This window comes from Dipodomys ordii, unplaced genomic scaffold, assembly GCF_000151885.1.
Source record: "Dipodomys ordii isolate 6190 unplaced genomic scaffold, Dord_2.0 Scaffold1, whole genome shotgun sequence".
NCBI classification, from domain to species: Eukaryota; Metazoa; Chordata; class Mammalia; order Rodentia; family Heteromyidae; genus Dipodomys; species Dipodomys ordii.
This window is the reverse complement of record NW_012267217.1, coordinates 48,077,268-48,092,185: the sequence shown is the minus strand read 5'-3', so window position 1 is coordinate 48,092,185 and position 14,918 is coordinate 48,077,268. Positions and strand designations below refer to the sequence as shown.

Genomic DNA, 14,918 nt, shown 5'->3' with positions numbered 1-14,918 from the left:
ACTTATTAAACATATCATATATATGTAAATATATACAACCTCTAAGCATAAATCTTTCAATAATATATTTTCTCTTTAAAATGTCTTTTTTGATATGTAATTTTTATTGTAAATATACTGTACAAAGGGGTTACAGTTACATGAGCAAGGTAATGAGTACATTTCCTATCAAGCATTGTTACCCCCTCGTTTTTCCCCTACCATCCTTTTCCTCCGCACATCCCCAAATCTCCCCTCCCCAACCACAAAGTTGTAAAGTTCGTATTCAACATGATGTCTTGTACATCTCATTATTACAATGGATCAGCCTGCATCCTTATTTCAGCATTTTTGTTATTTCCCTTCCCCTCTGCAAACTAGAAAAATGTATATACAAGATGCAGGACACCAGAATCAAATACAGTGAAAACAGGGGTTATACCATGGGGGGAAGAACATATAAAAGAAACAAAAAAATCACATAGTACATTATAAGTACATGAAAAATAGCAGCAAGAAAGATAAAACCTCTTGTGTCCTTATTTTGGGGTTCATTGAGATTAGCATCATGTTTTATATATATATATATATATATATATATATATATATATATAGCTTTTGACCTTTTCTGCTGATATCTCTTATTGCAAATAAGGGATACCATGAGACCTATGTTTCTTTGAGTCTGGCTTACTTCACTTAATATAATTGTTTCCAAGTCTTTCCATTGCCTAACAAATGGGATGGAGTCATTCTTTCTGATGAAGTTATACAATTCCATTATATATATATACAACATTTTCTTGATCCACTGATCTACTGAGGGGCATCTGTTTCGGTTCTACATCTTGGCTATGGTGAATAATGCTGCGATAAACATAGTGGTGATGGTAGCTTTAGTATGGCCTTGTTTTTGATTGTTTGGGTAAATACCCCAAAGTGGGATTGCTGGTTCATAGGGGAGCTCTATGTGGAGTCTTTTGAGGAAGCTCCATACTGCTTTCCAAAGATTTTGAACAAGTTTACACTCCCACCAACAATGCAGTAGGGTACCCTTATGGCCACATCCCTCCAGCATCTGTTGTTAGATTTCTTGATTATAGCCCATCTAACTGGGGTGAGGTGGAATCTCAATGTTGTTTTGATTTGCATTTCTTTTATGGACAGAGAAGAGCATTTATTCATGTGTCTATTGGCTATTCTTATTTTCTCTTCAGAGAAGTCTCTCTTTAAGTCTTTAGCCCACTTATTAATTGGGCAGTTGTTTCTTTGAGGATTTGTTGTTGAGGGATTTAATTTTTTGAGTTCTAAGTATATTTTAGATATGAGGCCCTTGTCTGTTGTATGGCTAGTGTTCTTCTCCCAACCAATGGGCTTTCTATTGCTCTTGCTAGCTATGTCCTTTGCCAAGTAGAAGCTCTGCAGTTTAATGTAATCCCATTTGTCCAACCTTTCGTTAATTTGTTGTTTCTGGGTCTTTATTAAGACAATTGCAGCCTGTGCCAAGGAGCCCTAGAGTTTCTCCTATTCCTTCCTGTAATGTTTTCTGGGTGTGTGCTTTGACTTTGAGTTGATTTGGAGCTGATTCTGGTGCAGGGTGATACATAAGGATCTAGCTTTAGTTTTCTACAGATATTTAGCCAGTTTTGCCAGTACCATTTACTGAAGAGGCTGTCTTTCATCCATTCTATTTTTTTTTAGCTCCCTTATTGAAGATTACATGGCTATAGGTATGTGGGTTCATTTCTGGGTCTTCTGTTCTACTCCATTGGTTCTCAGGTCTGTTCTTATGCCAGTAACAAGCTGTTTTGGTTACTATGGCTTTTTAGTAGAGTTTGAAATTTGGTATTGATATTCCTCCAGCAATATTCTTTCAGCTAAGGACTGTTTTTGTTATTTGGGGTCCTTTATTGTTCCCTATGAATGTTTGGATTACTGCTTCTATTTCCTTGAGGAATGAGGTTGGGATATTGATAGGTATCCTATTAAATTTGTAGATAGCCTTTGGCAGTATTGTCATTTTCACAATGTAAATTGGAGAGTTAAGTCCATTAATATTTAGAGTTAGGACCGAGAGGTGCTTGGTAATAGTTGTCATGTTATCCACCTTCCTGGGGACTGTGCCAACTGGGTTCTTGCTATGATTCTTGGATTCTCTGGAGGCTGTTTTTGGCCTTCATCGTTCCGTGTTTGGTTTTCTATTTGTAGGACATCTTTAACTATCTTTTGTATAGCTGGTTTGGTGGAGATATATTGTTTCAATTTTTTCTTTGCTATGGAAGGTTTTTAATCTGACCTTCCATTATCAAGGAGAGTTTGCTGGGTACAGTATTCTTGGTTGAGAGTTGTTTGTCTTTAGGTTGTGGCATATATCATTCCAGGCTCTTCTTGCTTTCTGAATTTATTCTGATTGGTTTCCCTTTATAGGTGATTGATCTTTTCTCCCTGACAGCTTTAAGAATCCTTTCCTTGGTCTCAACTGATCCTGTGCAGATTACAATATGAAGGTGGGATATCCTGTTCTGGGCTGTCTCTTTGGGGTTCTAAAGGACTCCTGTATCTGAATGGACCTGTCTTTTTGCATTTTGGGGAAGCCCTCTACTAGGACACTGTTAAATAAATTTCCTAGACCTTTAACTTCTGTCTCTGGGCCCTCCTCTACACCTATTAGCCTTAGATTAAGCCTTTTGATGGTGTCTTCTAAATTCTGAACAAATCTATCATGTTTCTTGGATTTGTCTTGCATACATGTATGTTCTTTCTCTATAATGCCTAGTGTGTCTTTAGTCCCAAAGATTTGATCTTCTGCATGGTCTAACCTACGGTGAAGAGTTTGTACTTTGTTTTTCTTTCCTGCCTTCTAATTGGTCAGATTTGATGAATTCAAATGCTTTGCTGGAACTTTTTTTTAGATCTTGTATGGATTTCTTTACCTCCTTAATTTGATTTTCAGTGTTCTCAAATCTTTTAGTTGATTGGTTATAGTTTCATTGGACTCCCTTTCTGTCTATTGGGCTTCATTCAGCTTTTCGTTTGGCCTCCGTGGATTGTTCCAGCTTTGTGTTTGTGGAGTCCATGATTACCTCTATTAATCTTTGTTTATTCTCATCCCTCTCACACAGTTCCTTTATTTTTGATTAGCCTCTTCACTCTCACGAAATTCCTGTATTAATCTGCTTGCCTCATCACACTCATGCATTTCCCTATCACACTCACAAAGAGTCCTTTGCAGGCTTTCAATCTTTTCATTCAGCATGTTTACCAATAGTATTTGTAGAGCATTTTGGAAACTCTCCTCTGGATTATTCATTAACTGCTTTGTAGCCTGATTATCATGAGTGGGAGTTGAAATATCTCGACTTGACATTTTTTTTTGTGTTTCTCCAGCTTGTTCTGCCCATTTGTGTATGAAAGCAAAACCAACTCTGCACTAGCATACTGTTTTAAGGCAAACATCAACCATAGCCCTGTAGTTGCACAGATTGTTTTGACGCAGTCAAAATGAGTACAGATACAATCTAGTTCAACAGATTCAATGTAGTTCAACAACACAAGCAGGGATCATTGGACTAAGAAAATCAAAGAAGGAGTCAGCTGGCCAAAAATGAATAGGTTTGGGGAGAATTGTGAGGAGAAAATTAGATTAGAGGAATGTGGGGAAGGAAAAGGAAAGAGGGAACATAACAAAACCTAAATTCAAAGAGAGAAAAAGGATAGAAGGAAAGAAAACAATATATAAAGAAAGGGGCAAAATGAAAAATAAAAAAAATTTAAAATGATCCCTTAAAAATTATGTAAATATAAAGAAATAATGCTACAACTAAAGGAGCTAAGGCTGAGAGTTTATGACTTGAATGATCGATATCTGAACTAAGTATACACACAATGAAGGATCAGGTCTAATAATAGAAGACGGGTATTATCTGGGGATGAACAGAACAGCAATTAAGTAAAGCCAAAAAACAAAAAGGACTGAAAGGGAAAAGAGTAAAAAAAAAATTTAAACAAACAAAACTAAAAATGATGAAAAAATTGAAGTTTAAAAAAAATTTTAAAGAATAGGTACAAGGGGGGGGGGGCAAGGGCAGGATGGGTTGGGAAGGGGAAACAAAGGAGGAGGCTACAATGCTGATAAGAAATGTACTCATTATCTTTCCCATGTAATTGTAACCCTTCTGTACAGTATTTTCACAATTAAAAAAAAAGAAAGAAAATGTGAAAATCTGAAACAAAAAAAATACATATCTGTTTGTTGGTGTTAATGTTCTTTGGCAAAATACAGAATTTTAAGTGAGAAAAAAAGAATAGGTACAAAAAAAAGTTCTTAGGTATTTTTTGCAGGAGAAGGGGGACCTTGTGTGTCCCCTGTATCCATAACCAGTCTATTGGTGGAATCTCTGGTTTGCTTGTTTGGTTTTCCTCTGGTTTGATTTGTGTCTTAAATCAGTTTGTTTTGAACAGGCAGAAAGACACTCTGCCTTACCAGGACTTTATGACCCTCCAAGGATAGTTCAATGAGAGGACAATCTGCTTTGAGTATCACATGGCTGTTTCCTCTAGTTTGGAGTTGTGATGAGGCTAGGTTGTGAGTAGGATTGAGGCCTGTCAGCACTCAGCAGCTTTTCCCTGAGGGGCTAGCGCCTGAGATACTCGCAGAGCCCAGCCTGGAGCCATTCTCAGGGTTTATGTTTACTGAATTTTGTTGGTCTAGGCTGCTATAGGGAGGGGCAGTCTCTGGCTCTGTTTACCCAGTGAAGAAAGTCACTCATCCCTGGGAAGAGATTTCTCTACTTTGAAAGGGCAACTTTCTCCGAGGGTGGAGTTGAACCCCTCAGGTCAAGTTCTTTTGACCTATTGAATGGCTCCTATTGTCTTCTTCCAAGGCCTGAGTTATGTGCTAGCTGCTCTGGTCTGGTCTTTGTCAGTATCAAAGATGGAGTTCTTTTCAGGTGGTGGGGGATGGGCTAACTTCCCACCTCTGCTCTATGAGAAGGAATGAGGATGTCTTATGGAGTACTCATGCCTTTCCCTTGGTTTCTAGGTCGTCCATGGTCTGCGACTGTGGTCAGCAGGATAAAGATTTCCGCTCCTTGTCAGTTCTTATTGGAGGTGAGTAGAATCCGCTCACACACTGCTTCTAGCACCTTTGTCCCAGGCTCTCTATGTTGATATGCGAGCAACAGTAGCACTCATCACCACGGCAAATACCAGTGAGTGCTCAAATCTGTCTCCTTAACCAAGCTGTCTGAATTTTTCCCCTCTGGTCAAATTCTCTGTACTATGATGGCACACTTGGTGTGACTCTCTAGCCTTGGAATTTTCACTGGAACATGAGAGTTTGTTTAGCCCCAGCTTCTCCTCCACCATCTTCCTCCAGACTCACTCTTTAAAATGTCTATAAGAAAATATTCTCAAAAAATTCTATCACAAATTTTGCATTGAAAGATAATCTATATTTGTTAGCTAGGAAAATGAAAATGTATTTGTTTAAAACTAACAAAACTCATGACAAAGGAAAAGATGATTCAATTACACTACAAGAATTTATGACGTTTTGGTATAAAATATTTCCCTTTTTATTTCTTCTTCAGAGATTTTCATTGCTAAATCTCCAAAATACTAACCTTGTGATGATTTTTTAAATCCTATAAGGACAATCTTTAGGGCTATTGATAATAATACCTAACATTTCAAAGCACTTTATGATTAACATACCCTTTTAATATAGATTGCCTCATTCAATTATCACATCACTCTCAAGGAATTAATAGTGTATGGATAATTAATAAGTTAGTTAAAAATAGTAGCACGTGTTAATAAATGGTAGAACACTGAAACTGTATATTTCAAGTTCAGTGTTCTATCCAATGCAATTTTTGTCAGATAAATATTAACTTTAAAGTTATTTAATTTCTTTGATTTTCTAATTATATTATTAAATGCTACCAGTCTAATCAAGGTCAATAGGTCATGCCTATAACCTCTTTTGCTATTAAATATTAATTTAAAGACATTTTACAGCTACATTTATCTTGCCTTAGCCTAATAATAAAAAGGCAAACTTCAGTCAAAATCCACAAAGAAGAATCTCATTTATGTCACAAACTACTGTCAAGAAAAATATTCTCATTAAGTCAATCGACAATCTTGAGTGAAGAAATATAATTTGTGGCAGGCTTGTAGTATCATTGATTTAGTTTGGTGAAATTATTATAAAACATCAAATGCCAGTGGAACATACTTTTCCAAAAAGTGCTCTGAAAGCACATCATGCTTACTATTCACTCACCAAAATAAATATTAATCACCTGCTTGTAAGAAGCAGGAGGGTTTCTTTCAAAGCAGATTTAAAGCAAATAAATATTCTCTCTAACTTGTTATATTTTAAGTTATATTGAATAACTGAGTTGAAATATAACCAATAGGCAACTGAAATTAAAGTTATAATTTGATATAGTAACAAGCACACACACACACAAAGAATTTCATTTACATGGTATTTGTTTTAACTATGATTTTACTTAACCTTAAAGTATTAATTTGCATAAGTAACACTTAATTTAATTTTGACATTTTCATAGTATAATAAATACCCAGAAAGCAGGAATGATTACTGTTAAAGCTCATTGCATAAAATGTCCAATTCTGCATTTATTTAAAAATATAGTAAGCTCATGTAATAATTCAAAGGCTGAAGAACTAAAAGAGCACACTAGGAAATGCTGTGAAAAATACACTTTATGAAGTTCCAAATGCATACATTACATATGAGTTCAAAGTCACAGTAAGCACCAACAAAAAGAGTAAAAAATAATTCTCATAAAAAGAACCAATAATAGAGAAAACAATTATAATAATGTATTCTTGTGGATCATCATACAGTTCTATGAAAAAGATAGAATTCTAAATAGTACAACCACAAAGATAATATGAAAATGGTATGCCTAGAAAGTTAACATTTTAAAAGTAAAAGGTTATTTAAAATATTTCTACCAGTTTGCAATGCAGAGTACTTTCTTTGTATTAAGATTTTGCATGCATCTTAAAATTATTATTTTCCTATACAGTATCCTTCTTCATCTAATTTTTGCATTAATATATTTATTTAAAAGAAAGCTACCCCATTAAATATGTTTGACTAGAATGAATGGAGAATTAAAGCATCCACTCTCCTCTCTAAATAGCAGATTTTTCCATGCAAAATGGTCTCCCAACAAGAAACATTCACATGTTTCTTTGCCAGAAAACCCTCTAAAATTGTTCACTAAAACTCTTTTATTTTCTATTTATTTTAAAAAGAAAGATATGGAAAAAATTTGGCTTCTAAATTTTTCTTGTGTATAAGTTCATGCCAAGAAATTACAAAGCAAGGGTTTCCTTCCAAGAATTTTTTTTGAAGTTTTTAGACTAAAAGTTTTGTTTATAAAAATATCTTTATATTAAGCTACAAAAGATGATGTAAGACATTACTGGAATTTTAAATTACATTTAAATAAATCTATCTATATATATATATATATTTAAGAAAATGTTTAAATAGGGATACAGGTGGACCCATTGCAACAATGAGATGTACAAGTCATAATGTTAAAAAACACTCTTTACTACTTTGGCTGGGCGGGGTAGGAGGGGGCTGGGTGGGGGATGTAGCTGGGAAGGAATGAGAAGGGGAAACAAAGGAGAAGGCAGCAATGCTTGATAAGAAATGTACTCATAACTTTGCCCGTGTAATTGTAACCCCTCTGTAAGGTATTTTCACAATAAAAATTTTTTTAAAAATAAAGAAAATAAAAAAGACATTCAATGTGGTGAGACATGATATTTATATTATTTTTCTTGCTTCTTTAATAGACTACTTTCTAGAGTAGTTTTAAGTTCTCATAAAATTTAATTGGAACATCTTGATATAGACTTCATTATCTCCTGTAATCATAAGTATACAATCTTTCCTATCTATGAACAGTCTCTACTAACCAGTACAATAGTGGGAACTGATAAATCTATGTGAACATATCATTATCACCCATGTCTATAGTTAACATTATTGCTTTTAAAGAATTTTCAAATTCTAAATTGTTCTAGTAAAATGTTATCTTCTTCCTTCTACTCTTTATATTAATTTTATTAATTCAGAAATTAGCTTATCTTCCTAAGACTATGACTCACAAAACATCAAAAGATTGAGAAATAGCATAGGGAAGTTAGGGTTACCTAATAAATTAACCATCTGCCACACAATGCCCTGTCCTGAATTCTGTTGCTAAGTTTCAAATGTGAGAGTTCTAGTTATCAAAGAAATTAATTTGCTGGTGAAGCCTTTCTCACTTTTACAACAGAACTTAGATGTAATTCTGCTTTCTAGCATGACAGTTCTCACTCATTACACATATTAGCTTCATTCAACTCTTCTTTTGTATGAAGGCCAAAGGAAAGAGGTAGAAAAATATTTAAAAACTAACATACTCAGCTGCTTGTTTGAAGTGCTTCAAATCCTTCTTCAAATTTCTGTTCTCAGTCTCTAAAAGCATAATCTGGTTATAGACATCTGGAACATTCCCATTGGCTGGAAGGTCAGTTACTTTCTTCTGTAGTAACTCATACCTAGGATAAGATCAAATGGTTTATATCATTTCTTCTTACTAAATTCAGAAACAATTCAAAATGTTAAGTCTCAGAAAAATCTGGTAGCAATCAGTTGCTGTATTTATAAATTAAAGGGTCAATATTAGGATATTAAAATGAAATAGTAAAAAAAATCTAGGTACTAATACCCTCATAGTGTATACAATATGGCTGGAAATCTCATATGTCACCAATCCAAAACTGGTAACCTTCATAAACGTCTTGCAACTCCTGTCTCATGAAGTTGCCAGTCTAGTGAGAGTGGTAAGTTTGCTATAGAAAAATGAAATGAGAAGACACAAATGGAAAGTTATTGGTAGGAGTGTTTGTAATATTTATAGACTATAGTCATGACTAGCAAGCATGGATGACAAAGTTATATTTATGCAGAAACTTGAAAGAAATGAATGTATGATATCATGTGGATTTTCAGAAGAGGAATAGCCAGGGTTGATAGAAAAAGAAATGCAAAAGGCTCTGAGACAAGGAAGTGCTTAGTATCTACAAGAAGAGCAAAATGCCAGTACACCTAGCTTCATTGGAGCTAGATCCAATTAACAGAGCAACAGAGATGCTGTGAGAGGAGCCAGAAAGGAAGCAGGGAACCAGAATAAGAAAAGCAAATTTTACTCTGAATGAGGTTGGGACACAGAAAAAGTTTGACACAAGGGACATGAATCATACTTATGCTTTGAAAAGGCTAGTCTCTTTGAAGAAACAGATTTTAGAGGAGTAAGTGTTGAATCAGAAAGAATTGTCAGGCTACTACAACAATCTGAAAGATACAGAGAGAGGGAGAGAGAGATATTTGTTAGAACAAAATGATCAGTAGTGGAAGTTATAAGAAATGGGTACTGTCTGGACGTGCAGTATAGGTTGAGCTAACAGGATTTTCTAACGAAATTACTGTCTCATGTTTCATCAAAAGAAGGGAAGTTATAGCCATAGTTGAGTCATAGCCATTTACAAAGTGGACAAAAAAGAAGTAGGAACTGGCTGGTTGGAAAAAAAAAAGAATAATGTCCATTCAAATTAAAGTTTATACAGCTAGCAGACTTTCAAATGAACAGAATAATATTACAGATAGGCAATTCAAATTTGAGTATCATCAATAAATAGACACTAGTTATGAGACAAGAGGAGACTAGATAGGCATGAACCTATCAAGAAAAATGAAGACTGAGCAACAAAGTTATCCATTATTGATGAGGGGGTTGGACAATAGTAAGTACTACTAAAGGAAACTAAGAAAGAGAGTTCATGAAGTATGGGAAGAATATAAGAAAGCTGTGGCCCATGGGTGAAGTAAAGAAAGTGTTTCAAGAAATAAGAAATAAGGAACTATGACAATGTGCCAGAGGTTGGAAAACCTTGAGTATCAGGGTTTGGCTATATAAATATGTAAAAGTTACTGAACAAAAAACTTCACTAGAATAATGGGAATGAGAGTGAAGTTACAGTAGAAATGAGAGAATAAGGAACAAAAAAGTGGCAGAAAGAACTTCTCAAGAAAATGTGCCAATAAAGCAGACAGTAGAAAATCAAGATGCACTTAAAATAGCACGTGGAATCCATCATATTTTTTTCCTTTGCTTTAATAAGAGAAACATTATTGTACTTAGTATATGTGTATGGAAATGATCCAGACTCTGAATTCAGACCCCAGAACCAAAAAGTTTTTAAAAGGTAAAAAGAAGTAAATTTCTGAGCGATAAGCCAAAAGCCTTGTCTCTTAAAATATTTTAAAATCCTTTTTAGACTTTAACTTATCTACCAGCTTACCTAGTGTATAAATCTATGTAGTTATCTTTGCCATCCTCAACTTTAGTATATTGTAATGCTGAGTTCCCTTGATAGCTGAGTCACAACATTCCTGTATTTCATTTAATTCCAATTGGACAGAAAGGAAAACCCTTGTATAGTATATGACCAAGCACCAGATCCTCATCAATTGAAGAGACAGTGATTGAATAGGAAGCAAAATGTGAAAGAGAAAAACACTTTTTAAAATGCAAGTTTCAAAGGGAAGAAGAATTAAAGAAAGAAAATAGTAATAATAAGAAAAGGTAAAGAACAAGAATTGACATTTCATATGAGTAAACAGTGAACATGTTAATGGCCCAGGGAACACCACCCAATATAGTCAAGGAAGAAGATTAGTGACACACGGGTATATTAAGATACTGAAAGAACACTGTCATATTATCACCATTCTAAGACTCTCCTTAATTTTGTTCCCCAGGACAAATCACTATTGTCCATGAGTACTACTTAAGTAGTCATAAGGGCACTGAGCAAACCCACAGTGAAAACTTTTCAGTGGTTCAAAGAACAAAATCCTACTATACTCACCTGTATATAATATAGAAAGCAGGCCATGGCAATATTTTTTTGGAAAATAGGTATTTTAGAACACTTTGTAGGACATATAATCCTTCTCATTAACTTTACTTTTAAAGCATAAAAACAGTCATAGACATTACTTTAAAAAAAAATCTATGGCTGTATTCCAATACTGAGTTGGACTAGGTTTGGGGAACAGCCAATAGATCCAGGGGAGCCCGAACATATAGAGCTTGCTAGTTAACATAAGGCCCTGAGTTAAAACTCCAGTAGTACCAAAAAATGATATATAGAGTGTGTATGTGTGTTTGTGTGTGTGTGTGTGTGTGTGTGTGTGTATTTAGGTTTTGTCATTTCATACTAATACTAACCTAGCATATAGGTAAGTATTACATGTATTAACTCATTCTTTAAAAAAAAAAAAAGGTAATTGAACCAGATTACTTTTACTCCTCATTAATTAGCTGCAAATGAAACGGCGCTTTACTCTTACAAAAATGTATTGCCTAATATATTTACGATTTTTTCTTTAAGATTACTGTTAAAAAATAACTGTTAAATCATGCACAGAATTCTAGATTTTTAAAAAGCAGTATTATTTTACTATCACCAAACTTTCTCCTTTTTAAATAATTACAACTGCCTATCTGCATTAAATTTACTAATTTAGATATGCAATTAAAACAATGAAACTGAGTCTTCCTATGTACATATTTTCCATAGAGGATAGCAGATCAAAGGAAAAATAATATATTAGTAAATATTACAAATTTCTATATTTTAAATTAACATAGTCCAAAACACAATAAATATTTTATATATTAATCCGGTTTGTATGGTATGCAGTGGCTATTAAACTCATACCTTTCATATCCATCATTTAATATTCCGTTAGGGATATTAGGAATAAAAAACATGCCTGTTGACTTTATCATCATGACTATAACTTTTGTAATCCATGTCATTTAATTATATAAATCAATTAAATAAATAAAATATTGATTTTAGGCAATATCTGAAAATATATTTCTACTTCTAAATGAAATACTATTTGTAGAAAAAGAGCCAACTATAATAAATAAGTAGGAAAAACATTTACACTATAAAGCAAAACAGCAGCAACAGCAGCAGCAGCAGCAGTAGTATTAGTATACCTTAATTCAGGTAAAAATACTTAAGTAAAAAAAGAAAGAAAGTATTTAGAAAATCATTTTGTTACCTCTAGAAGATATTCCATTTTCTTAATTACTTAAAGATCAATTGAACCTGATTGTTTAATAAAATTGGTTTAAAAAATAAGATAGTTTAATAAAATTGTCTTTGCAGTAATGGGTTGGCTAGATGCTTAGATATGTGTATGTGAATGGTATGGGTTCAGGTTTGGAAATGAGAAAGTTTTCTACCCAGGTGTGTTAGCTACATCATTTCAAAGTCTTTTCAGATTGTTAAAGCGCACATATGAAGGCCTTGGCCTCTATAGACAACTGTTTAACCACATAATTGTTTACCATTCAGACTGAAAGCAATCAAGAGTTCGAGTCATTCCCATTTTGATCAGGAAATTGCAGAGAAAGTCTTCTATTACTTCAGGTATCACAGGCTTTGAAGGAAGAATTGTTTCTTGCTCCTAAAATTTAAATGTACAATTATTCATTTTTCATATCAAACCTCTTTATTAATGGTAGAAGTCTTTCACTCAATTACTCATTGATTAATTTTTCTAATAATTAGCCTTAAATATTATCCACAAAGGACTATTTTAATTAACAGGGATAAAAAGCATTGTTGAAAACAAACAAGTTGTGGTCTTCATACTTGGCAGTCAATGGATGTAGACAGAATTATGAAAAACTAAATAAAATGCATACAGCATGACAGGACTAAGTGCTAGTTGGGCAAAAGGAGAGGCTTGAAGATAGGATCCAAGATCACAGAAGGTATTTGTATAAATTTGCTATACGTATACAGTTATGAAGAAAGATTTCATTGAAAAAGTGGGATATGGGCTATAATCCCAAATACAAAATCCCACATGTGAAAATCTTGAAAGATCAAAATTCAGACTCTAAGAATAAAATAACAATAATAATAATAATGTAAACAATAATAAGAAATAAAGAAAATTCCAAAAATAGTATAATTCTGGAAAAAACATGATATTTAAAATTCCTTATAAGGGCATATATTTACTAAAGATATTTAAGAAACATGTAAAAACGTGAAAGAACACTTCACAGGACACTTTATACAATAAAGCAAGCAATATGACAGATTTTAATGTTCAGTACGTTTTTGTTTTTGTTTTTTGTTTTTGTTTTGCTAGTCCTAGGGCCTGAAATCAGGGCATAGCTACTGTCCCTCAGCTTTTGTGCTCAAGATTACTGCTCTTCTACTTTGCACCAGAGCTCCCACTTCCCATTCAGTCTAATGACTAGCTAGGATTACAGTCATGAACCACTAGTGTTGGTTCAGTATTGTATCTCTCAGAATTATGTTTAACTCTAAATAAAGTGCTATCTCAACACAAGTGCACATCAAAAAGGAAGAGTGACAAGAGCTCTAGATAAGGCTAGAGCATGATCAGATTAAAAAACACTAAGGAGCTCTACTTGCCCTGCTCTTTCACTAGCACATATATACAAAACAAGATTTATTCATATTTAAAAATGCAATAATATGGCTGTATCGATTGTTAGAAACACTGTGGAAGAAGTAATTATTATTCCATGAGGGAAATAAAAATAACTCAGTCAACTCATCACGAGTCAGGGGTAACAGTTCTTATAAATATAGTTTATTAGAACACAACCAGCCCATTTGTTTATATGTTATCCATTATTGCTTTTAGGGTTCATATGAGAATTGACTAGTTGGATAACATCTACAGCACATTATCCAATGTACAAAATAAATCAAATATTGGGGAGCATGATAGTTATTCCTGAGTATCAATTTGACTTGTCTGAGAAGCACTTTGGAGATTAGTAAAGCACATAGCTGATGTATCTGTGAGCATGTTTCCAGAGGTGGTTACATCATCTGAGCTCAGAACAAATGAATGTTTAATCCATTAATGGATTCAAAATTAGAGTAGTCTATTGGGGAGGGAGTCAAATTTGGTAAGATGGGACCAGACTTGCCAAAGTAGGTCATGGAAGCATGTTCTTGGGACTAGGTCTTTCTTTCCCATTTCTGCTAAGACTCCTCCTCTGACTTTTGTCCATTGTGATGTGAGCTGCTCCACTCTGCCCTCCTACCATGGCTGAGTGAAAGCTCTGAAACAATGAGCAAAATAAATCTTAACCCCATTCATGTGTCAGGCATTCTGTCATAGCAACCAAAAGTAACTAAGGCAGGTATTTTCTTTAAAACTTTGAAAGCATCATTGTCTCTCAATAGCACTCATTTTCTTTTCACTGACAAGAATTCACTAATTTATCCACATTTGAAAAAGTAGGCTATCAGAACTAGATAGCAGATTACACAAAAGGCATAAAATGTTTATGTACAGATACATTGAGGAAAGTCAACCTTGATGCTCAAAATAAGTTCTTTCCAAAAAAGTTGTACATAGGGGCTGGGAAGTTGGCTCAGTGGTAGAGTTCTTGCTTCACATGCATGAGGCACTGGATTCGATTCCTTAGCACCACATAAACAGAAAAAAGCCAGAAGTGGCACTGTGGCTCAAGTGGCAGGGTGCTAGCCTTGAGCTGAACAGCTGAGGGACAGCGGCCAGGCCCAGAGTTCAGCCCCCACGACCCACAACAACAACAACAAAAAATGGCGTACATAATTGAACACTGATGACATTGTTAGCATTTATAGCAAATTGAGGGAAACTTTGGAAGCTACAGAAAATCCTGACCAATGTATAAGGTTCTATAGTGATTTAGTTATTTGAGATTGTTTTAGTTATTTTAGATAATATTGGCCAAGACTATATTAGGTGTTATGGAGATGTCAAAAGAGCAGAG

General features: G+C 34.2%; 1 protein-coding gene across 3 annotated transcripts in view; it reads right to left on the bottom strand.

Annotated features, from left to right (window-relative positions):
* Nucleotides 1–14,918, bottom strand: part of Spag16 (sperm associated antigen 16) — a 775,427-nt gene that overhangs the window by 744,615 nt on the left and 15,894 nt on the right. For all 3 annotated transcript variants that reach the window (XM_013028752.1, XM_013028820.1, XM_013028896.1), the window contains exons 4-5: nt 12,453–12,571; nt 8,443–8,580 (exon numbers count right to left, since the gene is read on the bottom strand). In XM_013028752.1, the coding sequence (XP_012884206.1) occupies nt 8,443–8,580; nt 12,453–12,571 (257 nt within the window). The remainder of the gene's footprint in view (nt 1–8,442; nt 8,581–12,452; nt 12,572–14,918) is intronic.